At 60.0% G+C, this 26964-nt stretch overlaps 1 protein-coding gene across 1 annotated transcript; it reads left to right on the forward strand.

The window, feature by feature from the left end:
- On the forward strand, positions 1-25816 carry LIMK1 (LIM domain kinase 1). The gene is given in 17 exon segments (XM_051991946.1): positions 1-84; positions 3719-3815; positions 10773-10911; positions 12174-12283; positions 13069-13275; positions 15757-15862; positions 15967-16154; positions 16966-17149; positions 17838-17924; positions 20893-21024; positions 21982-22041; positions 22280-22345; positions 23818-23974; positions 24871-24926; positions 25289-25446; positions 25563-25621; positions 25624-25816. Coding segments are annotated over 17 exon segments (1965 nt in total). The 5' UTR covers positions 1-26; the 3' UTR covers positions 25725-25816.
- Positions 25817-26964: the final 1148 nt, after the last annotated feature.

Here is a 26964-nt window from a genome sequence, read left to right on the forward strand (position 1 = left end):
GCCCCGGCCCCGGCCCCGCCGAATGCATGAGGTTGATGCTCCTCTGCTGCACCTGGAGGGAAGAACGTATGGGAGAGGAGGAAGGTGAGCGCGCGTGCAAGTGTGCAAGAGTGTGCATGAGTGTGCAGGCGAGGCTCGGCCCCGGGGGCTCGGGCCGCCTCCCCGCCCTGCCTCCCGGGGGGCATCCCCCCGTTCGCCCCGTGCCCCCTGGCCCTTTGCCCCGCTCCATCCCCTCCCAGCCCTCCTCATCCCCATCCCTCGCCGCCCGTGACCGCCCACCTCATCTCCAAACTCCCAACTGCCCCAGCTCCAGCCCCCCGACTTGTCCCCCACTGCCCCCCTCCCCCCAAGTGGTGGGATCCCAGACCCAAAGCTCTGGGCGCGGGTGCCCCGCAGTCCCCCCGCTTTGCGGAGGGAGAAGTGGGCTCCGGGCTCAAGGTCGCCCCGGGGAGGAAGCAGCAAAGCGGCGGCTGGAACCGGCCCTGCCTGCCCGTCCCCGGGCCGCGCACTGCCGCTTGCTCGGGAGCCCGAGTTCGAATCCCATCTGCAGTTCCTCTGCCTGCGTGACCTTGGACAAGGCACCTGACCTGCCCAAGCCTCAGGCTCTTTATCTGTAAATGGGAGAACTTGGCCTGGATGGTCCCCAAACTCTGAAGGCCCCAACCCTCCCTGCCCCCTTTTCCTCAGTTTCCCGGACTGTTCTCAGGGGCCCCTCCGCCTCCTGCCGCCCCACAACCCCCACAGCCCCATTGTCCCATCTCTCCCAACTGCCCTATTCTTTCCATTGCTGCTCCCGTAGCCTCCCTGCCTTCACCCCATCCCCCAGCCCATCCTAAGCACATTCTAAATTGGGGCCATCAGAGCAGATGCCCAGCTAGAGGATCTCGGCCAGGCTGCCCTCCCCCCTCCCCGCCCCGAGCGCCTCTCCTGGGTGGTCTGCCAGCCGGCCTCGGGTTGGAAGCGTCCCTGCTCTCTCCCGTCCCAGAGCCCTCCCCTCGGCTGCCTCCCTCTCCTCCCTCCTGCGGCCTTGCCCTCGCTGCCCAGCCCCGGCCCAGCTCTGCCCCCGAGGAGCCCCCAGAGCAGGAGGAGCGGCTCCCTCTGGCTCCGGCCCCCGCGGGCTCTCCCCGGGCCTCAGTTTCCGCCTCTGCCCATGACGGGGCCCGGGTCCCCCTGAGCCCCGACCCCCCGCGCCGCGGACACGCTCCACATGTTGGCAGGCAGAATGTCGCCTCCGGCGGGGGATTGGGCAGAGCAGACCCGTGACGTAGGAGAACTCGGGGCATCCCTGGCTTCCCCTTCTGGGCCCTCTCCCTCTGCCTCCCCTCCCCCCAGGTCTCCAGGGCGCCTGGCTTCCCTCTCATCAAACCAGGCTCTGGAGAGGAGCCGAGTCGCAGCTCCCTGCCCCCCACTGGGACTGCGGGGTTCCCCGCCTTCCTTCCGTCCTGGGGCCTCTCGGGGGGGCAGCGGGCTCCGCTCCCTGTCTGCCGGGGGAGGGCGAGGAGACGGCCTCGAGAGGGGACAGCAAAGGGTTCTTCTGGTCCTCCAGAGGCTTCCTGCCCGCAGAGCGTGGGCCGCTGGTGATGATGGACTTGGGCTCACCTGTGCAGGCTCCCGCGCTCTGAAAGGGCTGGCAGGCAGCCTGGGTCCCACTCCCACAGACAGCCCGGGCCCCGCTCCCGCAGACAGCCCGGGCCCCGCTCCCGCAGGCAGCCCGGGTCCCAGTCCGGGCCCCGCTCCCGCAGACAGCCCGGGCCCCGCTCCCGCAGACAGCCCGGGCCCCGCTCCCGCAGACAGCCTGGGCCCCGCTCCCGCGGGCAGCCTGGCCCCCGCTCCCACTGGCAGCCCGGGTCCCAGTCCGGGCCCCGCTCCCACAGACAGCCCGGGTCCCAGTCCGGGCCCCGCTCCCACAGACAGCCCGGGTCCCAGTCCGGGCCCCGCTCCCACAGACAGCCCGGGTCCCAGTCCGGGCCCCGCTCCCACAGACAGCCCGGGCCCCGCTCCCGCAGACAGCCCGGGCCCCGCTCCGCAGACAGCCCGGGTCCCAGTCCGGGCCCCGCTCCCGCAGACAGCCCGGGCCCCACTCCCGCAGACAGCCCGGGCCCCGCTCCCACAGACAGCCTGGGCCCCGCTCCCACAGACAGCCCGCCCCCCGCTCCCGCGGGCAGCCCGGGTCCCAGTCCGGGCCCCGCTCCCGCAGACAGCCCGGGCCCCGCTCCCGCAGACAGCCCGGGCCCCGCTCCCGCAGACAGCCCGGGCCCCGCTCCCGCAGACAGCCCGGGCCCCGCTCCCGCGGGCAGCCCAGGTCCCAGTCCGGGCCCCGCTCCCACAGACAGCCTGGCCCCGCTCCCGCGGGCAGCCCAGGTCCCAGTCCGGGCCCCGCTCCCACAGACAGCCCGGGCCCCGCTCCCACAGACAGCCCGGGCCCCGCTCCTGCGGGCAGGGAGACAGAGACGTCTGGTTTCTCCCGGGGTCTCACATAGAGCCAGGAGGCAATCCTTCCTGTGCCCCCCAACTCCCCGGCCATCCTGTCACCCCCAGCCACATCCAGGGGGTGTGCCCAAGGATCCAGATTCTGGGCATTGGGTGTCTCTGCGCCCAGAACTGCCTTCCTGGCTTCTCCAAACAGGCTGAAGGAGGTGAGGGCGTTGGAGGGGCTCAGTGGGGCGCCTGGCTCTCCATCGCAGCATCACGGAAACTTGACCGTGGTGCGCTGGGGAAGCTGGGAAAGCCTCGTAGGGGCCGCTGAGCAGATCGCCCCCTCTCCGGGTCTCGGTTTCTGCATCTCTGAAATGGGAGAAGTGCTGCTTCTTCTATCTCCTGAGGGTGATTGTGAGGCTCCAGAGAGAATGAATGTTTAAAAGGGTCACGAGGTCCTTTCCAGCCGGAGCTCTGTAATCCTAAACGTCCCTTATTATTTCCTCCTCGGGACCGCAGCTTCCGTCTCCATAACGTCAGGGAATCGGTCCGATGGTCCCCGGGGGCTCCGTGCTCTGTGGCGAGTGTGGGGGGAGCCAAGGGGTGACTAAGCAGGAGGAGACCCTCACATGCCCATTTTCCGGCTTCTCCAAATCCTCCCAAGAGGGGCCCTCTGAGCGCTCCAGGGTCCTTGCCATCCTTTCCTAACATCCCTTCTCCTGGCTCAGCTGGGACCCGCCCTCGGGGCCAGGACACAGGCTGCTCGGACATCAGTCATGGGCTCCAAGCTCTCGAGGTGGGGGGAGCCCAGAGGCCGCTCGTCTGACACTACGTAGAAGTCACATAGGAGAAACTGAGGCCCAGAGACAGAACAGACAGGCCCCAACCCCCCCAGCCCGCCACGCTCTCCGATTCCAGTCTCCCCTCCGAGGGGGCGCCGCGGAGGCCGTGCCCAAGGGCAGAGGGTCCCAAACACTGGCTCCTCTGGGCATGGATGGGCTGGGACGGGAGAATGGAAGAATCCCCCCTTGTCATCCTTCCTTCAGTTCCCAAGTTGAACCATAAGCCTCGAGGGCAGGACAGGGGCTGGTTTTGTCTGCCACGGGGCAGGCCCTTCAGGAGTGACTGGTTCCACTCCTTGCCCTTCCCCCTCGCACGACTAATCCTCTGCTCGCCAGGTCCAGATGGCCCGGGAAAGGGTCCCACTCGGCCCCAGCCTGGCATGGGGTGGGGGAGGGGCGGGCACCGTGCCAAGCTGTCTCACTCACGGTCTCCCTTCTCCCGCATCTGCTCCCCCTTACAGGAAGTGACCTGCCCGTGTGTTCAAGCTGTGGCCAGAGCATCTATGACGGGCAGTACCTCCAGGCCCTGAATGCTGACTGGCACTCGGACTGCTTCAGGTAGGGCTGGAGGGGCAGAACAAGGGCGAGGGAGGGTCCTGGTTAGGGCCCCGCATCCCCAGCACGGCTCAGAAACGAGCCCACCTGGGACTGCTTTGATGTGGGGAGCTCCCAGTGAAAGGATTCCCTCCACCAGACCAGCCCTGCTCCCTGTTTCAGTCATAGAAAATTGCCTGGAAAATGAAGGGACCGACCCCAAATGTGCCAGAGGAGAGACTTGAACCCAAGCCCTTCTGTCTCAGAGGCCAGTTAGCCGGCCATCCCCTACCTCGGAACGCACCTGTGTAGTCACACGGAGACCCCGAGCAAAATGTCTAGAGCAGTCAGAGCCAGGGAGAAAGGAGGCTGGGGGCGGAGGCAGGAAGGCTGGCCGGGTCCTCCGCCCGCATCGGCCCCGGCGTCCCAGGGTCTCACTGTTTGGGTGCCTGCAGCCTCTGTGGCAGAGTCCGGGGAACCGACGGCCCCTTCCCAGATGCATCCCTGATATTGATACTCTGATTCTGATATTGGTTATCAGAGTATTGCTAAAAGCAAGTGCACAGCCCCCCGGCTGAGGGCCCCGGTCTAACGGACAAAGTGGAAGGAGACGGAGAGGGCGGGGGGTGAATTCAGAATGACCAGCCTCGGCGGGGCCCGCGCCAACCGGAAGGTCTCTCATGGAGAGACCGGGAAGCCGGGAGATGCGCGGCCCGGAGCACGTTAGCGGAGCTAACAGCTGGGAGGGAGCTCAGAGGCACCTTAGTTCCCGGAGGAGGGGGCTGCGCCCCAGAGCTGTCCCATGGGGGCAAACTGCTCTTGCCCCTGGACCGCGCTGGGGGGTGCTGAGACAAGGCTCTCGATATTCATCTCCAAAAGCAGAAGCTGCCCCGAGAGCCCTCGCCCTTCCAGCTCTGGGCGCTGTGGGCCTTGTGGCAGGGACGGGGCCGGCGTCCAGTGCCAGGCCCTCAGGAGCGTCCTGGACGCCTTCTCGGCTGCCCGTGTCTCATGCCCGCCCAGGCTGGGAGTGCTCCCGGAGGCCTGGCACATGGACGGTCTCAGCAAGGACCTCGGGAGGACTCGGGCCTGAGTGTCTCCCTGAGCCACCCGTTTCCGGGCACCTCCTCCCGGGGTCCCCGTACCCCCGGAGCTGGAGCCAAAGGGCGGAGCTCCGGGGACATGCGGCCCACAGGGTGGGCAGCAGGAAGGGACCCAGAGAGCATTTCTTCCAGTCCCTTCATTTTAAAGAGGAGGGGGGCTGAGGCACAAAGGGCAAAGGGGGCTTGCCTAAGGTCCCCAAAAAGTAAACATCAGAGGCAAAATTCGTACCCTGGTCCTCAGGCCCCCCCCCTGCTTGGGCCCCCTCTGGGCCTTGGCTCCCTGGCTTGTAAATGAGAGATGGGGGGGGGGGATCCAGTGGTCTTCGAGGCCCCTGGGAATCTTCTCTCTAGGAAGCCCCCTCCCCCAGCAAGGGCCAATCCCCCTGGCCTGAATCCTGCACAGGAACTATTGTTATTGATCACTCCACTAAAGTCACATTTCTCAGCATTAAATGATCGTGGGATGCTCTTTCCTTCCATCTTATTGAATTTAAATTTAATAACAATAAATTAGATTTCACAAATTGATCAGTAATAAATTATAAGTAGTAATAAACAAAAGAATGGATTGGATTTCCATACTGACTGTTTCCCCTCTCCGGACCTCAGTTTCCTTGCGTGTAACATGAGGGGGACTAGCTGGCCTCTAAGCTCCCTTCCAGTTGCGTTCCGTGACCCCACGTCGGGGACCGGGGAACACTCGGCTTCTTCCTCAGGGCCTCGGTTTCCTTAGTAGTGCCAGGGGTGGGCCCGGAAGCCATGATGCTGGGGGAAGGACCTCAATGGAGTGGGAACCTGCCTCAGTTTCCTCATCTGTAGCCTGAGGTCCCTTCCAGTCCTAACTCGGTGGTCCTGGAGACAGGGGGAGGTGAGAAGTGAGGTACAGAGGGGCCCCCCCTTCGAGCTGGCAGGAGAGGAGGCTCCTTGCCCACATGTTCTCCCTTTCTCTGGGCCTTCCGAGCCTGCGGCCCCACTGGCCCCACCCCTGAGCCCTGGTCTCTAGGTTCATAGACTGGGGCTGGAGGCGGGGCTAGAGACCCAGCTTCCTCTTCGCTCTGATACCCCCGGAGGCCGCAGCTCCCGGGGATGCTGGCCTCCCCGCTCAGGAGACGCTACTTCCTCGCCAGGGCCAAGTAAGTCACCGCCACAGGCCCCTCTCCCTCTGGCTCGGCCGGGGGGCTTCTTCACCCGAGGAGCCGGGGCCTTCCCTAGCGCCCCCCAGGGCTGTGGCAGAGGGAGGGGGCAAGTCTGGGGAGCCTCCGAGAACCGAAACACGGCTCGGAGCCTTCCGGGCCTCTCCCCCTCCCAGAGCTCCACTCCCCCTCCCGGAGCTCCACTCCCCCTCCCTTCTAGGGACTGTCCGACAGTCGCTCCGTCCCCCGTCGTCCTGGACAGGAGTCCTGCTCAGACCCTCGGCCCCTCCCCTTGTCTGCAAAATGGACGGGCTGGCCCAGAGCAGGGCTACGGGCTTCCTGGGGCTGCTGCCGGGGGGGCCCCCCCTCGCCCCGGGGCTTCATGGTCTCAGAGGCCTTCCAGCTCCAGCCCGGGCACCCTGGCCTCCCTCCCAACGGGCGGTGGGACCAGGTGCTGCCTGAGGGAGGCGGGCCCGGCGGGGCCTCCTGGGAGTGGGGTGCTCAGGGGCTGTCACTCTGCCCTCGGAGAAGGCCCTGGCACCTGCCGCAGAGCCGCCCGTAGCCGGGGAGTCGGAGCCGCCCGTAGCCGGGGGCTCGGAGCCACCCGTAGCCGGGGACTCAGAGCCGTCGGTATCTGGGGAGTCAGAGCCGCCCGTAGCCGGGGACCCAGAGCCGTCGGTATCTGGGGAGTCAGAGCCGCCCGTAGCCGGGGACTCGGAGCCGCCGGTAGCCGGGGAGTCGGAGCCGCCCGTAGCCGGGGAGTCGGAGCCGCCCGTAGCCGGGGACTCGGAGCCGCCCGTAGCCGGGGACTCAGAGCCGCCCGTAGCCGGGGACTCGGAGCCGCCGGTAGCCGGGGACTCGGAGCCGCCCGTAGCCGGGGACTCGGAGCCGTCGGTAGTCAGAGCTGCCTGTATCTGGGGCCGAGAAGGAGCCTGGGCCGGGCTCTGCAGCTTGCTTGGTGGCTGGCCCAGCCTCCGTTCTGGATTGGAGGAGAAGAGATTCTTCTCACCTCTTACCCTCCCTTACCCCCTGCCCCGGGTCATTCATTATTATATCTCGCAGTTTTCCTCAGCCTCGCTTTGCCCCTCGCTTTCTGCCCCTCTGAGAAGGGAGGGGGTCTCTGAGCAGGACTCAGCCGAGCTGGGCCCTGGCCTGTGGAGGCTGATCCAGGAGGCCGGTGACCTCCCCACCCCCGGGGCCCTGAGTGGTCCTGACCTCCGCCCTCCCTTCCGGGGGCTCGCTGGCTGTTCCTGGCCAGAGTTACCTGGTGGGCTGGAGCCAGACCCCCTGTGGCTCACCCTCCCCAGCCGGGGCCCTGCCTCAGGGCCAGCCTCCCAGCGGCTGCTGCTGCTAATTCCCCCCCAGCTCCCTTTCTGTGGAAAAGCCATATTCCCTGGGGGGGAGGAGAGGGACCCAGTGCAAGCCCCTCAGAGGTGGGGAAGGATCTCCTGTTCCCCCGCTCCCCTCCTCCCTCTCCCCTGGGCCTGTCGGGAGCCCCTCCGGGTCAGCCTGGTTCCGCCAGCCGCTATTAAGCGCCACTTGTTTGCTGGTTGCTGTGCGGCCCTTTGGGATGTCATTGCTTTAGAGATGAAGTGGCCGCGTCCTTGCCTCTGCCTGCAGGAACAGCGGAACTTAGCTAGAAGATGCTTTTTCCCTTTTTGGAGCTGAGAGCTTTGGGGGGAGTCGGGAAAAGGAGCTGAGCCTTCAAGAGGACCAAGGGTTTCTGGGGGAAAGGATGTGGGGGGCGCGTGCAGGGAGTGTGGCCGCAGGCGCTGAGGGGGGCGGGCAGCGGCTTCCCTTAGATCTCAGGGGCTGGAGTTTCTGAGCAGGGCCCGCGGGCCTGGGAAAGATAACTCGGGAGAGGAAGAGGCTGCCATTGGGAGCTGGGAGCCCCGGCCGGCTGAGCCCGGGTTGTTTGGGTGAATCCAGGGAAGGGATCAGACAGGAAAAGATCAGTTGGGAAGGGAAACGGCTGGAGGCCGGTCAGGAGGCCGTCACGATGTCCAGGGAGACAGGAGGGGGTCCTGAACTCGGGGGTGTTCGAGTGAGTCAAGGGAAAGGGCCTGGGAGGGAGGAGGGCGCGGGTGAAGGGAGGGAGGACCGAGGGTGGGCCTGGGTCTCCCGAGGGTCCTCGCTCGCTGGTCACTTCCCTTTCTGGGCCCAGTTTCTCTCCGAGAGTGGGAGGGATCAGACGAGCGTGGGGATGTTTGGGCAACAGAAGGCGCTGCCTCGGGCTTTCCCTGGCCGCCTGCTGAGGATGGGGCCCACGCGCAAGGCTTCACATCCGATTCCTCAGATGTCCCCACTGTCTGGGGCAGGAGGCTCTGACGTCACCGGGCGAACTTGATGACAGACGGCGAAGATTAGCTGGGGGCGGGGCCGGGGGCGGGGCCGCTGGTGAGAGGGGCCCGGGGCTGGCGCGGGGCCGGACCGGCCCCAGGGTGGAGGGGGGCGGGGCGGGGGCGAGGCCGCTGGTGAGAGGGGCCCGGGGCTGGCGCGGGCCGGACCGGCCCCAGGGTGGAGGGGGGCGGGGCGGGGCGGGGGAAGATGCTCGCGCTCTCCGGCTGTTATTCTGGCCCGGGGGTGGGACGCTCGGTCCCTTTCCTCCTGCCTGCCAGGCCCCGGCCCCATCCCGGGAGCAGCCCTTTCTTGGCAGAGGCCTGGGAGGGGGAGCGGAGAGGGATGAGGCTGATTTGTGTGGCTGGGCCGGGAGCCAGCTCCCCTGGAGATGCGGAGGGGACTTAATGGAGTTGCCGAGCCCCGCCCCCTGCCCCTCCCCCCCACCAGCCCTGAGCCGCCATTGGCCAGGCCAGCCCCGTCTGGGTTCAAGTTCACCACTGAGCTCTGGGATGACATCATGGCACTGGAGTGGGGGACTCTAGAAAGCCACGTTTCTTCACGGCCCCTCCCCCAGTGCTCAGCTTTGGGTCCCCCCCCTCCCCTAGCACAGCCGGGTCAGAAATTCTCTCCACCACCTGCCTTCCCCACCATCCGCTTCCCCGCTGAGGGGCTCCGGGCCCTCAGAGTCCCCTGCACCCCATACAATGCGGGGCTGGTGCCCCCCCGCGGGGAGGGGGAGGGAAGCCTGGATGGGCAGATGTGTTAGCGCCCCGCCCCCTCCCCTCCCCCTCCTCGGGAGCCCCATCTGCAGCCCGGACTGCGGCAGCTCCTTCCCGGTCTCCCGGGCTCTTGGGGGGGCGGGGGGGGGGGGGGCAGGAGGCGCTTCAGCTCCCAGACAATGAGGAACTGGCCGGACGCCTCTTAAAGAGACAGTTCCCCGGCGCGGCTCCGGTGCCGCAGTCTCTCCGCTGTCCTCTCGGGCTCCCCCGCCTTCTCTCCCTCCCACTTCTTTCCTTCCTGTTGGGCCAGACGCTCTCCCCTTTCTGTCCCTCCCCCCCCCAGCTCTGCAACTTAATCAGGCCTGAGCCCCGGGGTCCCTACTCAGGAGGGGGGAGCTCAAGTAGCCGGGCCGGTGACGTCATCCGCCAAGCGGGGGAGGGGGGGAGGGGGGTGTCTCCCCGCCCACTTTCCCACCTCCGGCCTTAACTGCAGCTTCGTGCAGGATGTCCGAGCCCCGCCCCTGGCTGCGTGACCTTGCGCCAGGCTGAGAGCAACCTTCCCCAGCCTCAGTTTCCCCATCCCTTGGGATGGTTTTGACAAATCTAATTGGACCGTGGGGTCCCACTTTGCTCATGGCTGTGTCATAGTGAGAAGGCCTCTGCCCTCAGGAGCACCCCCAGCCCGGAGCCGCCCCCCCCTCCTCTGGGGGAGTTTCTCTGGCCTTAGTTTCTTTGTCTACTAAATGAGACCCCCAGAGGCTGGGCTCTAAACTGCCTTTTTGTGTTTCTGCCAAAAAAAAAAAACACCAAAGTCACCAATCTGTTCAAGTCTGTGGATTCCTTGAAAACAAATTTCTAGTATCACAAAGGAATCTATTGAAATCCCCCAGCCCGGAGCCTCTCCCGAAGGCCCCAAGAGGAAGCTGCTGCTTTCCTCTGGGGGAGTTTCTCTGGCCTCAGTTTCTTTGTCTGCTAAATGAGGAGACCCCCAGAGGCTGGGCTCTAAACGGCCTTTTGTTTGTCTGCCAAAAACAGATGCGCACCCCCCAAAAACCCCAAAACCCCCAAACCCCCGTCTGCTCCGGTCTGTGATTCCTTGAAATCACATCCAGAGCATCACAGAAAACTACAAAATGTCATGATCGTAGCTGATTTTTAAAGCAAGCTCCGGGACCCCGGCGGGAGCCTCTGGCGCAGAGGGTCTCTAGTCTCTCCGTTTCCAAGGCCTCCCAGAAAACAGTCGTGCAGAGAGCCAGGATCGGGGGTCGGAGGCCTGAGTTTTAACTCCAGCTCCGGGAGCTCTCGGGCAGATCTTGTAGTGTCAGCGAGGCCCAGTTTTCAGCTCGTGGATCAGACGCCTCTTCTCACAGATCAGGAGCAGGCCGGCCTCCTAGTCTCCATTTCCTCCAAACCACTGGTCCCACCTTTGTGGAATGAGCGCAAAATCTTGGGGCCAAAGGGCCAGAGGACTCAGAGATTCTCTCAGATCCCTCCAGCCCTGAATTCTGCAGGTCCTTATCTCCTCTGGCATTTCCCCCTCTCCCAGACGTCAGCGAGCCGCGCTGCTGTAGATTAGGAGAGCTCCATGCCCGGGCTGGGCCCTTCCCGGAGGCTCGGGATGCGGAGGTGCAGGGCAGCCGTGGGCAGAGGCCGGGCGCCCCCCCAGCTCCCTTCTTGTCTCCGGCCCAGGTGCTGCGAGTGCGGCGCCTCCCTCTCCCACCAGTACTATGAAAAGGACGGGCAGCTGTACTGTAAGAAGGACTACTGGGCCCGCTACGGAGAATCCTGCCATGGCTGCTCCGAGCAGATCACCAAAGGGCTGGTCATGGTGAGTGTGCGCGCGCAGGCACACAGATATCACACACAGACACACACACACACACACACACAAACATACAGAGACACACAGATGTCACACACATACACAAACATACAGACACACAAACACACAGATATCGCACACATACACACACACAAACACACACATACACAGATATCACATACAGATATCACACTCACACACACAAACATACAGAGACACACAGATGTCACAAACATACAGAGACACACAAACACACAGATATCGCACACATACACAGATATCACACACAAACATACAGAGACACACACAGATATCGCACACATACACACACACAAACACACACAGACACACACACAGACACAGATATCACACACACACACAGAGATATCACACACACATAGAGACACACACAGACACACAAGCATACAGACACAAACACACACACACAGAGACACAGATATCACATACATATACACACACACAGATATCACACACACACAAACACACACAGACACAGATGTCACACACAGATATCACACACACATACACATACAGAGATATCACACACACACACACACACACACACACACACAAGCGTGGGAGCTGTTTTTTCCCTGGATTTCTCTCCCTGTTTCCAGCACACACGCCACCTCTTGTCCATGCTTGATCCTCTTCTGGCCTGGGTTCAAGGCCTTTGTGCCCACAGTTCACCTTTCAGAATTTCTGATCTCCGAGGAGCCAGGCTAAGTCTGACTCAACCTTCTCAGAGCTCTCGGCCTCTGGTGGGAGGCTTTGGACCCATGAACTTTGTGCCCCGTTTAGTGCCTACCAGCATTCTGCACATGGTGACTGCTTAATGAAAGTCTGTAGGGTAGATGAGCGCAGGGATGATTGGAAGGTGGATGGCGGATGGACAAATGATGGAGTTTGAATGAATGGATGAGTAGATGGATGGATGTAGATTGAGTTTGTCTGAATGAATGGATGTTTGGACGGATGCATTGGTGGATGATGGCTGGATGGATAGATGGATGTTTGGATGAATAGTTGAGTAGATGGATGATGAGATGAATGGATAAATGAATGACGGATGGATGGGTGCATGAATGGGCGTATGGAGGAATGAATTAAGTTGAGTCATTGAGTCAATGATTGGCAGGAAAATCATGGAGGCCCCTGGCTTGGAGAAGGGTATAGAGGCCAAGACCATAGCGATCGTGAGGAAGAAAGGAGACTCCAAATTCTGGTCTTTCTCCCTGTGTCTCCAGGTGGCAGGGGACCAGAAGTACCATCCGGAATGCTTCATCTGCCTCACATGTGGGGCATTCATTGGGGACGGGGACACCTATGCCCTGGTGGAACGATCCAAGCTCTACTGGTGAGTTTAAGCCCGGCGAGTGGCTAAGACAGACGGTCCTGGGTCCTAGTCCTGCCTTTGCTTAAAAAAAAAAAATCCCCCTTACATTGTGGAACACGTCATTCTTTGGGTCTCAGTTTTCCCTCTCTGCGAACTGGGACAGACGAAACTAAATTATTATTTCCCAAGTCAAGGCAGACTAGTAAAATAGTTAATCTTCTACAACCCTCTGTCCTTAGCATTGAGAGCCTTCCAGAGCCCTCAATCAGTCAATCAATTAGCCTTTATTAAGCCAGGTAACACAAATATAAATATTGAAAATATAAAAAAATAGATTTGTGGAGACACAAATATAAAAAATGGAGCAATTTCTACTCACAAAGGGATTACTTTCTAATGTGGGAGACCAGTCCCCATGAAAATCTAGGCAGTAGCAGTTACAAAGGGAAGAAATGCATACTCATATGCACAAAGTAGTGGGAGGAGGGCGGGCACTAGAACTTGAGAGAAAGGAGTTAGACCAAGAAATGGAGCCCTAGAAATGAGGAAAAAAGAAATCTGAGCTTGGGAGGAAAAGCAGTCAGTTATTTGTAGAGTTTAAAAGTGATATAATTATCCTAATGACGTTTCTTTTGTGTCCATAACAATTTGTCCCCAGAACAGTGGATTGGCCAGTCTTTAGGGGGCCTTCCAACTGTCACATATGACACAGGCTGGGGGGCTGACACTAATTAGGGCCCATTTTACTCCTTTTTTTTCTCCTTTTGTCTGATCTCTGGCTTTCTCCTCTCTCCTGCCCTCAACAGCGGACATTGCTATTACCAAATGGTAGTGACTCCGGTCATCGAGCAGATCCTGCCTGACTCACCGGGGTCCCGCCTCCCGCATACGGTCACCTTGGTGTCCATCCCAGCCTCCGCTGATGGCAAACGAGGGCTCTCTGTGTCCATCGACCCCCCCTATGGCCAGCATGGCGGCGGCTCTGAGCACTCCCATACTGTTCGCGTTCGGGGGTGAGCGTCCCCTCTTGGGGTCCCCTCAGGAGGTGGGAGGGCGAAGGCGGGTCACCCTGAGGGTGCGGCTCGTGTGGTTTTTACTTCGGCCTAAGGACTGGGAGAGGAGCTGGCCCTGGGACCGGGGATTTTGAAAATATGGGTAAGGAGTCCTTGTGAGGCCCAGGTAGGAGATTCAGGCTAAGTGTTGGGGAAGAAGTCAACGCCCCAGAATCTCAGGGTTTGGCCTTGGGGCCTTAGTTCACCATTTTCTTTCAGGGAATATGGAGCAAAGTCACAGGCTCACGGAACTGCAGAGTCATTGGCCACGGTGGTCCAGTCTGTGACTAACCAAGAATACACACACACACACACACACACACACACCCCATACCTGATCATCCAGGATCAGACAGGGCGCTCACCACCTCCCCAGGCAGACAGCTCCACTTTGGAACAGCTCTCATCATTAGGCAGTGTTTGCCAATGTGAAGCCCAATGGCCCCTTCCAGCTCATTACTGTGGTTCTTCCTTCTAAGGTCAAACAGAACCCCTTTGTCCTTGTGGCAGCCATTCAGATCTTGAAGAGAAGGATCATGTTCTCCCTGAGCCCTCTCTTCCCCAGAGGAAACATTTCCATTTCCTCCCCCCTTCCCCATAAGGCCCTTGATCTTGCTGGATGTCTTCCTCTGGACACGTTCCACTTCATCATCGTCCGCATTAACCTGCGGCGTCCAGGGCTGAGCTCCAGACACCGTGGGCAGTCTGAACAGTCTGTGCGGTGGAAGCAGGAGCTCGTGATTCCTAGAAGCTCAGGCTGTCTCGGTGCTGCCCCATCACGCTCCAGAGCAAGAAGCAGCCTTCTAACCTGGGCTAGCGTCTCCATTTCTGGGCACAGACACTTCCAAATTGGAGGCTGTCCAGACGAAGACAGCTAGAATGGTTGCCAGGTCTGGAAACCGAGCCATTGGCTGAAGGGAATGAGGATGTTTAGACTGGAGAAGAGAAGATGTGGGGAGAGACAGATGGGATGGGGGAGGGCAAATGTCAGGAGGACCGTGATCTAGAACAGCGTCGGACTTGGCCTGCGCGCCCCTGACAATGGACCTGGGAGCGATGATAGGTGGAAGTTAGAGAGGGGAAGATTTTGGTTCAATCGCTGAAAAAGTGATGGAGATAATATAATGATGAATATTTATTAAGTAAGCACTTTACAAACATGATCTCGTTTGGGAGGTCGATGCTATTAAAAATTTTACAACTGATGAAACTGAGGCAGATGGAAGTTAAGGGATATTTCTTAAGATCACACAGCTAGTTAGCGTCTGAGGCTGGATTTGAACACTGACTCTAAGGAATCAGACATGGATATCCTTCATGTGTGGACCGTGAGAACTATCCAGCAGTGGATTTAGGCACTTCCTGAAAGTACTGAGCCTCTCATCACTGGAGGAGAGACACAGATACAAGCTGGGCAGGGGCAGGAAGCTTTGAAATCCAATCATGTAGCTCTAGAGCGGGAGACCCAACAGTCTTGCTCACTCTTGGCCCATCTCGATACTCCCAAGCCCATCAATGAGGCACTTTTATTATCTACCTGCCCTGGGCAGGAACTGGGGAGACAAGGACAGAAAGCCAAACTTGCCTGCCCTCAGTGGGGAGACACCATGTGCATGTGTGAGTCTCTAAGCCAAGGCCCAACAGGAAGGAAGCGGAGCCTGCCGTCAGACACCCCAACTTATCCGAGTTTAGGGAAGGAGCTTCATGGAATGGGACCCATCTTCTTACCCTGTTCCCTTCCCGTAGCTTCCCAGAGGGCAATGCATTTCAGCCGTGGCTCCTCAGTCTTCTCCATGAATGCATCTCTTTAAAATTAACTGGAAACAAGATTGAACAGAGAGAATGTGGAGTTTGCAGTCAGAGCCTTGGATGGACAAATCATTCCCCCTCTCTGGGCCTCAGTTTCTCCAGCTAGAAAATGAGAGGGCTGAACTAGGGAGCCTCTAAGACCTTCCAGCTTTGGTAGATGAAGGAAGTTAAATGGCTGGGCCCTAATTGGGCAAGGGAGAACACTAATTGGCAGTTAGGGGATTTTACTCTTCCTCTCTGCAGGCCCAGGCCCTACCAATTAGAAATAGAAACACTGCTAAGTCTTCCCGCTGCTCCTGCTCCTTCTTTCAGGGGCTGAGGGGAATAGGCCGAATCTCTCTTTTGGGTGCTAAGAGACAAGGATCCTCCAATGGACTTGGCAGTGGTCTGATTGCCAGGACTCCTGGTGGGTCCCGAACCTGGCTGCTACCCACCTAGTTGTTGGTGCACATGGTTTGGCTTTTGCCAGCAGCTAAAGTTTGCGTCCGGGCTTTTATTGCCCTCTAATGATGGTTCCCTCCTCTGTTAACTGGAGGATTTGGTCCATGATTCTTATGGTCTCTCCCCATAATAACATGCCATGATCACATGGCAGCCACTGGTCTCCAACTCTTTCTATTCCGTGCCCTGTAGAGTGGACCCAGATTGTATCAGCCCAGACGTGAAGAACTCCATCCACATTGGAGACAGAATCCTAGAAATCAATGGTACTCCCATCCGGAACGTCCCTTTGGATGAGGTATTCCCCACAGTGGGAGGTGGGTGGGTGGGCTAAAGGGGGCAGGGGAGGCTGAAGGGTTTGGGACCCTCTCGCTCATGTATATCCATGCCTGCTCCCCGCAGATCGACCTGCTGATCCAAGAGACCAGCCGCCTTCTCCAGTTGACCATTGAGCATGACCCCCATGACGTCCTGGCTCATGGCACGGCTCCAGAGGCCAGCCCTCTGGCAGATCTGCGAAGCCCACTGTGTTCCCCAGCCAGAACACCCACCACAGAAGCGGGGGGGCCCGTCCGGCAGAGACCTGTCCTGTAAGTCATCTCCAGGATATACCCCTGGGCTCTGGGGCTTCGGGCAAGGACCACCTTCTGCCTGTTACCTTTTCTGGCCATTTCCCAAATTGAGAATAAACCATAGGCTCCTATTGAAGAGAAAATTATTTTTTGTACGGCTCCCTCTGCCAATAATTAGCAAATTCTCTGACTAGAATTGAGGGTAATTACCTCACTAACCCTTCACTCCCGGGTGTTTGGCTAAAACCCTTTGAAAAGTAGACCCCTTAAGACATGGTCTTCACTACAGTTAGTGTGAATTCAGCAGGATCTGGAAGACTCTTTGTCTTCCATTTTTCTCTTACACTAGACAGTTAATGTACATTTATTAAACATCTGCTGAATGCATGGCACTTTGCTAGGGGCACATGGGATATCCCATGCTTACATTACCCAGTTAGGACTCAAGCGCAGATCCATAGGCACATGGAGTTCCCACTAAGCATGAGGAACTGGGCAGGGCTTAATAAAGTGAGATGGGAAACATGAGACTACTGATGCCTTAGCTAAGTGAAGGAGCCGCCCCACAGAGGCAAGGGACCCCATTTAGCATCAAGATTGTGTGGTTTAATTATTTTGCCGAGGAGCGGCTTAAATACTCACTCTGCCATGGATGGATGAAGCAGTGTAGGAGAGGGTTATTATTGAATAGGACTGAAGGCAGAAGGAAGGATGGAGTGGTTCTTGAGGCAGAAGAAGGCTGTAGCCCACCCCCACCCACCTAGGTGGGAAGTAGAGAGTGGAAGAGCTCCGCCCTAATCCCACAGGTCTGTCTTATCTGTGCCCGCAGGAGAAGCTGCAGCATCGACAAGTCACCCTGTGGCAGCTCCCTGAGTTCCCCAGCCTCCCAGCGGAAGGACCTGGGCCGTTCTGAGTCCCTTCGAATTGTCTCCCGCACCCACCGCATCTTCCGGCCCTCTGACCTCATTCATGGGGAAGTGCTGGGGAAGGGCTGTTTCGGACAAGCCATCAAGGTATGGGCTCTCACTTTGCCCCAGGGTGGGTGGGAAGACCCGGAGAGATGAAAACATTGCTGTGGGACCCCTCCCCTCAACTTTTCTCCCTTACATTTATGGCATCAAATATCGTGCTAGAAGGCCCATTTGGGTTCCCACAGCTTTCCCTTTACAGAGAAGCAAAATAACACTCAGAAAGGCACAGTTATTAGCTCAAGATCTCCAGCAAGCTAAGAGCAGAAGCAGAATGAAGAACTCTGTCTCTCATCTCCCAGGGGTCCTCACACTACAGCCACGGGCCAGATGTGGCAGCTGAGGACATTTATCCCCCTCACCCAGGACTATGAAGTTTCTTTATTTAAAGGCCCACAAAACAAAAGTTTTTGTTTTGACTATAGTCCAGCCCTCCAACAGTCTGAGGGACAGTGAACTGGCCCCCTATTGAAAAAGTTTGAGGACCCCTGTACTTAGACTCATTTTCTTTCCCCCATACCGCGCTGGCTGGTGCTGCCCTAAGGATTATACCGGTCATTAGCGACTTCCCCTTCTCCTGCTTATGCCGCAGTTCCCCTGAGTGACTCAGTTGTGACCCAAAAGGTTTTTCTGCCGAGCTTCCTTCCTCTCCAGAGGAGTCGGAGCAGGGCCTTCTGAGGCTTTGCCTCTGGGCCGACCTCTGCGCCGACCTCTGCTTGGCGCTTTCCCCCAGGTGACTCACCGGGAGACCGGCGAGGTGATGGTGATGAAGGAGCTCATCCGATTCGATGAGGAGACGCAGAGGACGTTTCTCAAAGAGGTCAGTCTGGCTCCGAGGGGGCTCCGAGCAGTTCGTAGACCCTTACCGGCCTCATTTTCACTTCTAGCCAAACCTCGCTTTTGTTTCAGTTTTCATTTGTCAAATTCAATTTTATTTTTAGTTATTTTTTATTTTTTAAATTTATTTTATTTTCAGATTTGTGTTCCCTTCTTCCCACCTTCCCCCACTATCCCCTCAAAACCAAAACCCCAAAACTCCAAGTCTCAGTTATCTGATATGTAGATGATATAGAGTCGTGGGAGCTAGAGGTTCAATAAGGGGAAGACCCTGAGATCACAGCCTTAGAGTTAAAAGCGATCTACCCAACCCCTCATTCTGCAGCTGAAGCAGCTCATAAAGAGGTAAAGTCACTTATCCAATGTCACACAGCCAATGGGAATCACAGAGAGGCGACCTCTGACCTTAAAGCCAAAGGGGGAAAGAATCAGCGCCGCCATATTATTCATTAGTTTGGGAAAAAACCTCCTGATGGGAAGCCAATAATCATTTGTTAAGTAATTGCTGTGTAGGGGACTAAGTGCTGGGGAGACAAGGAAAGGCAAAAATAGGCCCCGCCCTCCAGGAGCTTCCGTTCTAATGGGAAGGCATTATGGGAGTAACTGCGTGCAAGCAAATGTGTCCATAGGGTAGGACAGAGATCAGCAATGGGGAAGACCTGGCGCTCAGGGAAACCGGGCCAGGCCCCTTGGAGAAGGAAGCCGAGAAGAGCCGGGATCGAGTCCGGAGACGGGCTGCCTTTTGGGAGGAATCCAGGCCAGATCCAAGAAGGCAGTTGGGTAGAAGGAGACTAGAGGGGTCAGAGCGGGCCAGGTTTCCTGACCAAACAGGACGTTATATTTGATCTTACAGGGATTGGGAATCCCTGGAATTTATCAAATGAAGGGGGGGAAGGAAGGGGACACAGTCTGACGGGGACTTTGGTAGCCGTGAGGGAGGATGGCCTAGGATGGGGAAAAGCTTGAAGCAGGGAAAGCAACCAGCAGAGGCAGGTGATGAGGGCCTCAGGCACTTGGGGATAGGAGATTGAGGGTTAAGAGAGAGGTTAGGACTGGATGTTCTAATCGCTTCTTCAACTTTTCCGACTACAAAGAGATGATGATGGACTCCACGGAGCGGATGAGGCCCCCGGGGGAGACAGTATCAAGAGGGAAGGAGAGAGGGCCCGGAGAGGGACACTCGTGGCCAGCAGGCGGGACCTGAGCGAAAATCCACCAAATAAGGGGAGGAATTGGGCGGAAGGGCCACTGGGAGCCAGGCAAGGAGGGAGGGAGGAGAGAGCCCCGGGAGCTGTAGGAGAGTCTCAGGTGGGAAATGAGAACTGGATGACTCTCCAAGGAGAGGCTTCTGGGTGATGGTAGTGGAGGAGGGATCTGGAAGTGGCCTGGGCGGCTAGGGTTGTCCAGCTTCCCCACCGGGACCAGGGAGTTGGGGGAAGGGTTGTTATGAGCAAAGTGTGGGAAAGAGTGGCGGGGGCACTGAGGGGGATGGAGAGTGTCGGCTGATGTGGGCTGGGCTACCAGGGACCCAACAGAGAGAGATGGGCAATGGGGCTGATCCAGCGACATCGGGGGCTTCAGAATCACTGAAACAGGTGTTTGTTGGGGTGGAATATGCTCCCATGGAGGAATGAGTTCAGGCAAGTTATCGTTCCCAGGGGGCTGGAAGGCAGCGAGGTGGGGCAGGGGAGCGAGCCGGTCTCCGGCATGGGGGTCCCAGCAGGAGAGTCAGGGGGGGCTCTGGAAGGCCTGGAGCCCAGGCTTCTGAAACTTTATCTCTCAGGACTCCCTTTTGCCAGAAGTTTCCCCCGGGTATACAGGTACAAAACCAAGTATGCAAACCAAACATTTCCTAATAAGTAATCACAGTTTTGCAACTATATGGCTGAGACCCCCAAAAAGCTGAGATGAGCCCAGCTGCCCCATTTATAGATGGGAAAACTGAGGCCCAGAGGCAGCAGTGACTCAGCCAAAGTCAGCAAACTGTGAGCATCTGTGAACCGTTGGCGCTCTCTAAGGCTGCCTGAGAGCAGAGGGGGGAGCCGGCTCCTGCCAGCCTTGTCTGCCCTCGGGCCCCCTCCGGGCCCCTCATGCCGGCCATCATGCCTTGGGGCTGGGTTCCGACCAGCCTAGTTCCCTGAGGAGGCCTGAGAACAGAAGGCGGCTTCCCTTCTTCCTCCCCAGCCCTGAGGGACTCCTCCAGGCAGCCAACGGAGGGAGGGGTCCTCGGAGCTGGGGGAGGACCCAGGGAAGCTCCCAGAGTCCCCAGCCTGTGGTAACCCTCCCCGCGGGGCCGCTGGGAGCCTTCAGATTATCTGCGTTGCCTCCGGTCCTGTTGGACCTCTGGGGGCTGGTTTTAGCTGCTCCAACTGGGCCGTGATCCCCCGGGCTCCGCCACCGCTGCTCATAGCTCCGATTGGGCGGGGGCCTCGTCCTGAGCCGGGGGTCTGGGGGCGCGCACCCTCTGTCCCTGGGGCCGCGGCTGTGGGGCCCCGCCGGGGCCGGGTCACGCGAGACTTGCCGTCTCTGCGATCTCACCCACGGGGACTCTCGGCATCGTGCGTCCCCATGACCCGGAGAGACATCGGAGCTCAGCCACGTGCTCGTGAGGCTCCTACTGTGCGCGCTGGCGGCCGCCGCCTCGGGACAGGCAGAGTCTGGGCTCAGCCTCCCGCGGGGCCGCGGCTTTAGGGCCGGGAGGGGAGACATTGCCCGGTCCCCAGCTCGGTTCCGGAGGCGGAGCCAGGATTCAGAGGCGGGCGGGTCCCTCTCATGTACCGCGCGCCCCCTGCAGGCACAGCGGCAGCTCCAGGTGGGCGACAGGAAGGTTAGGCCGGAAATGGGCGCGGGGGCCACGGGGCCCATGGGGGGTGGGGAGGGGCGCGGGGCTACGGGAGTCGGACCCTCTCCTCTCGGCCGCCCCTCCATCCCGCCCTGCGTCCTCTCCCCAGGTGAAGGTCATGCGGTGTCTGGAGCACCCCAACGTGCTCAAGTTCATCGGCGTGCTCTACAAGGACAAGCGGCTGAACTTCATCACCGAGTACATCAAGGGCGGCACCCTGCGGGGCATCATCAAGAGCATGGTGGGTGTGGCTCAGGGGGAGAGGGAGGGCGGGGCTGTGGGCAGTGTGGCTCAGGGGTTAGTGCTCAGCGGGAGGGGGGGGCGGGGCTATGGGCAGTGTGGCCCAGGGGTTAGTGCTCATTGGTTAGTGCTCCGCGGGGAGGGGGCGGGGCTATGGGCAGTGTGGCTCATTGGTTAGTGCTCTGCGAGGGGGGGTGGGGCCATAGGCAGTGTGGCCCAATGGTTAGTGCTTAGTAGAGAGGGGGGCAGGGCTATGGGCAATGTGGCCCAGTGGTTAGTGCTCAGTGGGGAGGGGGCGGGGCTATGGGCAGTGTGGCTCAGGGGTTAGTGCTCAGTGGTTAGTGCTCAGCGGGGAGGGGGCTCGGGGCTGTAGCTTTTCAGTCTCCAGGGGCATATTAGTGAGACGCTGACTAGGGCCAGCAGAGGAAGGGGCTGAGCTCAGGTCCGTGTCCGGGGATCAGATCACTTTGTCCGAGGTCGAAGGCCTGAGGTTGTCTGAGGTCAGAGGCCCAGAGTCCAGGGGTCAGTCTGAGGAGGAAATGCAGGAGTCGGCATTTCTCCATGTGGGGGATACTGAGCTAATGCAACCGGAGCAAAAAGGACGGCAGCCCCCGCCCCCCGGGGGAACAGGCAGAAGAAGGAGCCGGAGGGGCAGGAAGGTCTCAGCTCAGGGCCTAACTCTGAAGTCCAGAAATTGGGAAGGGGCCGGGCGGGGCGCGAGGAGCTCGCCCATGAGAGTGGGGGTTGGTCATTCTCGGCAGGGGTCGAGGGGTCAGCGTGGGGCAAAGGTTGGGGCCAAAGGGAGCTCGGCTGGGAGCGGGAGCCAGGCTGGCGGATGAAGGTCAGTCGGATTCAGGTGGGAGAAGAAGAAAGGGGAAGCCGGGACCCCCCAAAGCGGGTCAGAGGGCGCCCCGATGCCCCGTCCCAGCTCCCTGGCAGCCCCCTCTCTCTCCCACAGGACAGCCAGTACCCGTGGAGCCAGCGGGTCAGCTTTGCCAAGGACATCGCCTCTGGAATGGTAAAGGGGGGGGGGGCGGACAGAGGGCTGGGGGAGGGGTCCAGGGGCAGGGGGCTGCTCTGGCCCTTCCTGGGGAGGGGAACCCACATATTCCTCCATGAGAATATCAGCAGCTTCCCCTGGGTTTGGGCAGGGCCGCAGAGGCCCCTGAGAGCGGGAAGGGTGGGGAGCGGTGGAAGGGCAGAGGTCAAAGGAGAGAGGTCAGCCCAACCACCCACCACCCGCCTCTGCCACACAGGCCTATCTGCACTCCATGAACATCATCCACAGAGACCTGAATTCCCACAACTGCCTGGTGCGAGAGGTGAGGGCGACGCCAGGGGGAGGGGCCTGGTCGGGACGGGGGCCACCGAGGCTCTGCCTTCCACGGCGTCTCTCTTTCTTCCTCCTTCTGGAGCTTCCGCTTTCCCCTCTATCTGTCCTTCTCTCTCTTGCCCTCTTCCTTCACTCCTCTTTTTCTCTGTCTCTGTCTCTCTCTGTCTCCTCTCCTTTCTCTGTCTCTCTCACCGTTTCTTTCTCTGTGAGTTTGTCTCTTGCTTCTCTGTCTCTTCTTTCTTTCTCTTTGTATCTTTCTATCTCTTCTGTCTCTGTCTCTTTGTCTCTCACAGAGGTCTCTGTGTCTCTCTCTCTCTCTCTCGGTCTCTGTTCTCTCTCTGTCTCTGTCTCCCTCTTTCTCCCCCTCCTTTTCCTCCCTTTCACTCCCTCTGTGTCTCTTTCCCAAACAAGACGTCTGTGCCCTCCCCAGACCAGGGGCCGGGGGGATCCCAAGGCTGCCGAGCTTCCCCTCCTTCCCAGCTTCCTCCGGGGAGAGCGTCCGGTGTGTACAAATAGAATGTATTCTCTTCCCCACTAAATGACCTTTAAAATACAATTTATAGTAACTGGGGAGGGCACCACGTGGTGGAGGAAACACCATCAGGCTGATAATGGAAGGGGCCAAGTTCTATTTCCTGCCTCGCTGTGTGACCTTAAGTATGTCACCGGCTGCCCGAGGTCTCAGTTTCTCCATCTGTACAATGGGAGTGGGGATTCTTGCACGTGTGCCCAGTCCTGTGTCAGACGCAGCTGTGGGGAGACAGAGAAACGAGGGGCAGGATCCCGGCCTCCCGGGAAGCCCCAGCCCAGGGGCCCCCAAAACGTGGGATGGCCCCAGATGCCGGCTGAGAAGAGAGGAGGTCGGTGGGAGCCGGAGCTGCGTGGGCAGGCTTCCTGGAGCGGGTGGGGATGGAGGGGAGGCCTTGAAGTTCAGTCGGATTCGGTGGGAGAAGGGGAAGGAAGAGGTGGGCGTGCTCAGGAAAGGAGACCTCGGGAGGAAGGGGCGGCAGGAATGACCACGGAAAACAGCTTCCCTGGGAGTAGGAGCCGCCTCCCCCCATGAACACCCAGTAATTCTCCTGAAGGTGGGGGGCCCTCACCAGCAGGGATGAGTCCTGGCGGAGCTGAGGGACAAACCAGGCCCACGGAGCCGTCCGCATCGGCCGTCTCTGCCCCCCGCCCCCGGGGGAGGGGAGCTCAGGTCGGGTCGTAGCTGGAAGCGGCCCCCAGGTCATCGGGGCCAGCTCCTCCGATAGCTGGGAAGGGTCTGAGGCCCTTTGACCCTGCTCTAGCGGACGCGGTGCCGTGTCTGGCGCTTGCCCCCCTCGGCCCCATGCCCAGCGTGGGCACTCGCGCCCCCCCCCCGGCCCTGTGTCTGGCGCTTGCCCCCCTCGGCCCCGTGCCCGGCGCACCCCCCCCTCAGCCCCAGGTGCCGACGGATCCCCTCTCTTTACCTCCCAGAACAAAAACGTGGTCGTGGCCGACTTCGGGCTGGCGCGGCTCATGGTGGACGAGAAGAGCCAGCCCGACCAGCTGCAGAGCCTGAAGAAGCCCGACCGGAAGAAGCGCTATACCGTGGTGGGGAACCCCTACTGGATGGCGCCCGAGATGATCAATGGTGAGTGGGGCGCGTTGCCCCCCCTGGGCCCCGGAGGGGCCTGTGTCTCTCTGTGCGATGGGCGCCTTCTCCTCATCAGCCACCAGGGAGCGTCTGTTAGGCACCTGCCGGGTGCCTTTAACACTGACCAAGCCAGGAGGACCGGGGCCGGGTAACCTCCTGGTGCCCGAGCATCCTCCTAACTTAGAGAGCGGGTGCCCGTCTCTCAGGACTTCCCCAGCAGCCCTTCCCTGTGGCGACCAAAGCCTGGCTCGGAGCCAGACGGGAAACTCCGAGAAGGGCCCGTGCCCTGGGACCCTTCGGTCCCGCCGCCGGGTGTCGGCCTTCGAGAACAGGGAGCAGTGTCGGGCTGGCCGGAAGAAAATGCCGCTCCGGCCCGGGGAGGAGGCGCCGCAGGAGGAGGGGCTCGCCGCCGACCTCTGGGTCTCAGCAAAACAAAACTCTCGCAGCAAAAAATAATTAGCTCCCGAGGGGCTCGCCCCACGGCGCGGTCACTTCTGTTGTTGCTGTTTGCTTGGATCTTATTTTCTTTCTCATTTTTTCCCTTTTTGAACTGATTCTTCTTGTGCAGCTGGATCACTGTATAAATACACATGCCTGCAAAAAATGTAAAGGCTCTAAAGGTAGAGCCCCAGGCCTGAAGTCAGGAGGGCTCAGACACTTAACACTTCCCGGCTGTGTGACCCTGGGCAAGTCACTTGCCTCAGGAGGGAAATTTAAATAAAAGATCTTAAAAGGTTAGAACATTGAGTCATAAAGATAACCGTAAAACCTTAAAAAAAATAAAGGCATTGAATTAAATGATGTATATGGACCCTAAAAAAAAGGGAAGAAGAATTAGGTCCCCAACAGTCCCAGTCCCTCTCGGGGGTGACCATCTCCGTCTCCTCCCCCAGGGCACAGCTATGACGAGAAGGTGGACGTCTTTTCCTTTGGCATTGTCCTCTGCGAGGTAGGTTCCCCGGGTGCTGGGGGCGGGGAGGGCTCTGTCCGAGGTTCCGGCCCGAGCCAGTGGGGGGCCGAATGCCCGAGGATGGGCGCCCCTCCCCGGGATGGAGATACTCCCACTGGCGTCTTCCTGACTCCAGACCCCCGCCCCCGCCCATTAGCTTCCTTGAGCCACCGTCTCACCCTTGGGAGCAGAGACTACCTCGGTCTCCACGGCGGCCCCCAGGCCCCTTCCCTCTCTAAGTCTGGCCCTGCGGTCGGCCCGTGGGCTTCGGGAACCTCCCGGGCCGTCCCTCGGGCCTCGCTCGGCCAGGGGGACGTTAGAGCCGGCGGCGTCTCGGGACCGTGGACCGTTCTGTCCGACAGATCATCGGCCGCGTGAACGCCGACCCCGACTACCTTCCCCGCACGATGGACTTTGGTCTCAACGTCCGAGGCTTCCTGGATCGGTACTGCCCCCCCAACTGCCCGCCGAGCTTCTTCCCCATCACCGTGCGCTGCTGTGACCTCGACCCCGAGAAGAGGTGAGCGGCCGTGGCGGCGGCTCGAGGGAGGGCCGGGTTCCCAGGAGAGCAGGGGCCAGTCCCGGGGAGAGGGAGGGACCCTCCCTCAGGGAGCCTCCCTTCCCTTGGCTCCTCAGGCCGTCTTTTGTGAAGCTGGAGCAGTGGCTCGAGACCCTCCGCATGCACCTGGACATCCACCTCCCCTGGGGCCACAGCTGGAACAGCTGGAGAAAGGGTTCTGGGAGACGCACCGGCGGGGCGAGAGCGGGCTGCCCATGCACCCGGAGGTCCCCGACTGAGCCGCCCGCACGGCCCTCGCCCTCCTGGCCCCTCCGGCGCGGGAGTCCCCGTGTCAGACGGCATCAGCATCCGCTAACACCGACAGCAGAGCAGGAGGGAGGGGAAGGGAGACCTCCCCCCGCCCCGTCCATTCCCGCTCCCTCCAAGAGCCATCTGAGCCCCCCAAAATGCACAGTCATCATCTCCTCGCAGCTCGCCGTGCCCGGGGCCTGGCCCCAGCTCAGGAGCCCTTCCTTCCCCAGAGGACGTAAAGCCAGGTTTGTCCGCTGCAGCTCAGGATCTCCCGGGGAGGGGCCACCCTTCCCGGGAAGTCTGGGGGGAGGGAGGGGCAGAGAGAAAAACATTTCTAGGTCGCCATTGGTGACCGCATTTCAGCATTCGTGCCCCCCTCCCCCCTTCTCCCTACCCATCAGTCCCTCTTTGCCAGACCTTTCACTCCTGTTCTTGACCTGCCATAGTTTGTTCCTTCCTCACCCTCACTGTGACTGCCCTTGGCTTCTAGTAGTGGCTGCTCTCCCCCCAGCCTTGCCGTAGCTCACTCGCTCCCGCCCCTCAACTCAGATCGACCCAAAGGGAGGCCCTCTGTGGCGCCTTGGTTCCCGGGGACGCTTCTGTTCCGGTCTCCTTTGTCCCCCCGGCTTTGGCCCTGCTTTGTGAGCCACGCTCCCCTCTCCTACTGCCGGCCCCCGGTCGTGATCTCGAGGCACAGCTTCCCTATTCCTCCCACTCGGGATGATGACGGGGGCGGGCTGGGGGGCAGTAAAGGTGGGTTTGAGAAAGGAACAGAAGCTGCCCCTGCCCTCCCCCGCCCCGTGGGGGGAACGAGGAAGGGGTTGCCCCCTCCCCGGAGAGAGAGCCAAGGGACTCCGGGCACCCCAGCATGCTCTGTCCCGGCTGAGCGGGGCCTCGGGGGGAGGGGATTTGCACTGGAAGGGAATGAGGAAGGCTAGAGGCACAAAACCCTTACATTCTCCTTTTACTTTTAATTAATTTTTTTCAAACATAGAACTTCCAGGAATCGTTCGTGAGGTTCTGTAGGCTTTGCTCCAAATGTGGGTTCCCTAAGGTTGAATTTTGGGGGACGTCTCCCCGTCCCCCGTCCTGTTGAAACAGCGTCCTTGTTTCAGAGAGTACGTGAGGGGAGAGAGAGACAGAAATAGACAGAAAGACAGACAGAGGGAGACAGAGACAGAGACAAGAGAGAAACAGAGACAGAAAGACAGGGAGACAGAGACAAGA

Source organism: Antechinus flavipes, chromosome 4 (genome assembly GCF_016432865.1).
Source record: "Antechinus flavipes isolate AdamAnt ecotype Samford, QLD, Australia chromosome 4, AdamAnt_v2, whole genome shotgun sequence".
Lineage (NCBI taxonomy): Eukaryota > Metazoa > Chordata > Mammalia > Dasyuromorphia > Dasyuridae > Antechinus > Antechinus flavipes.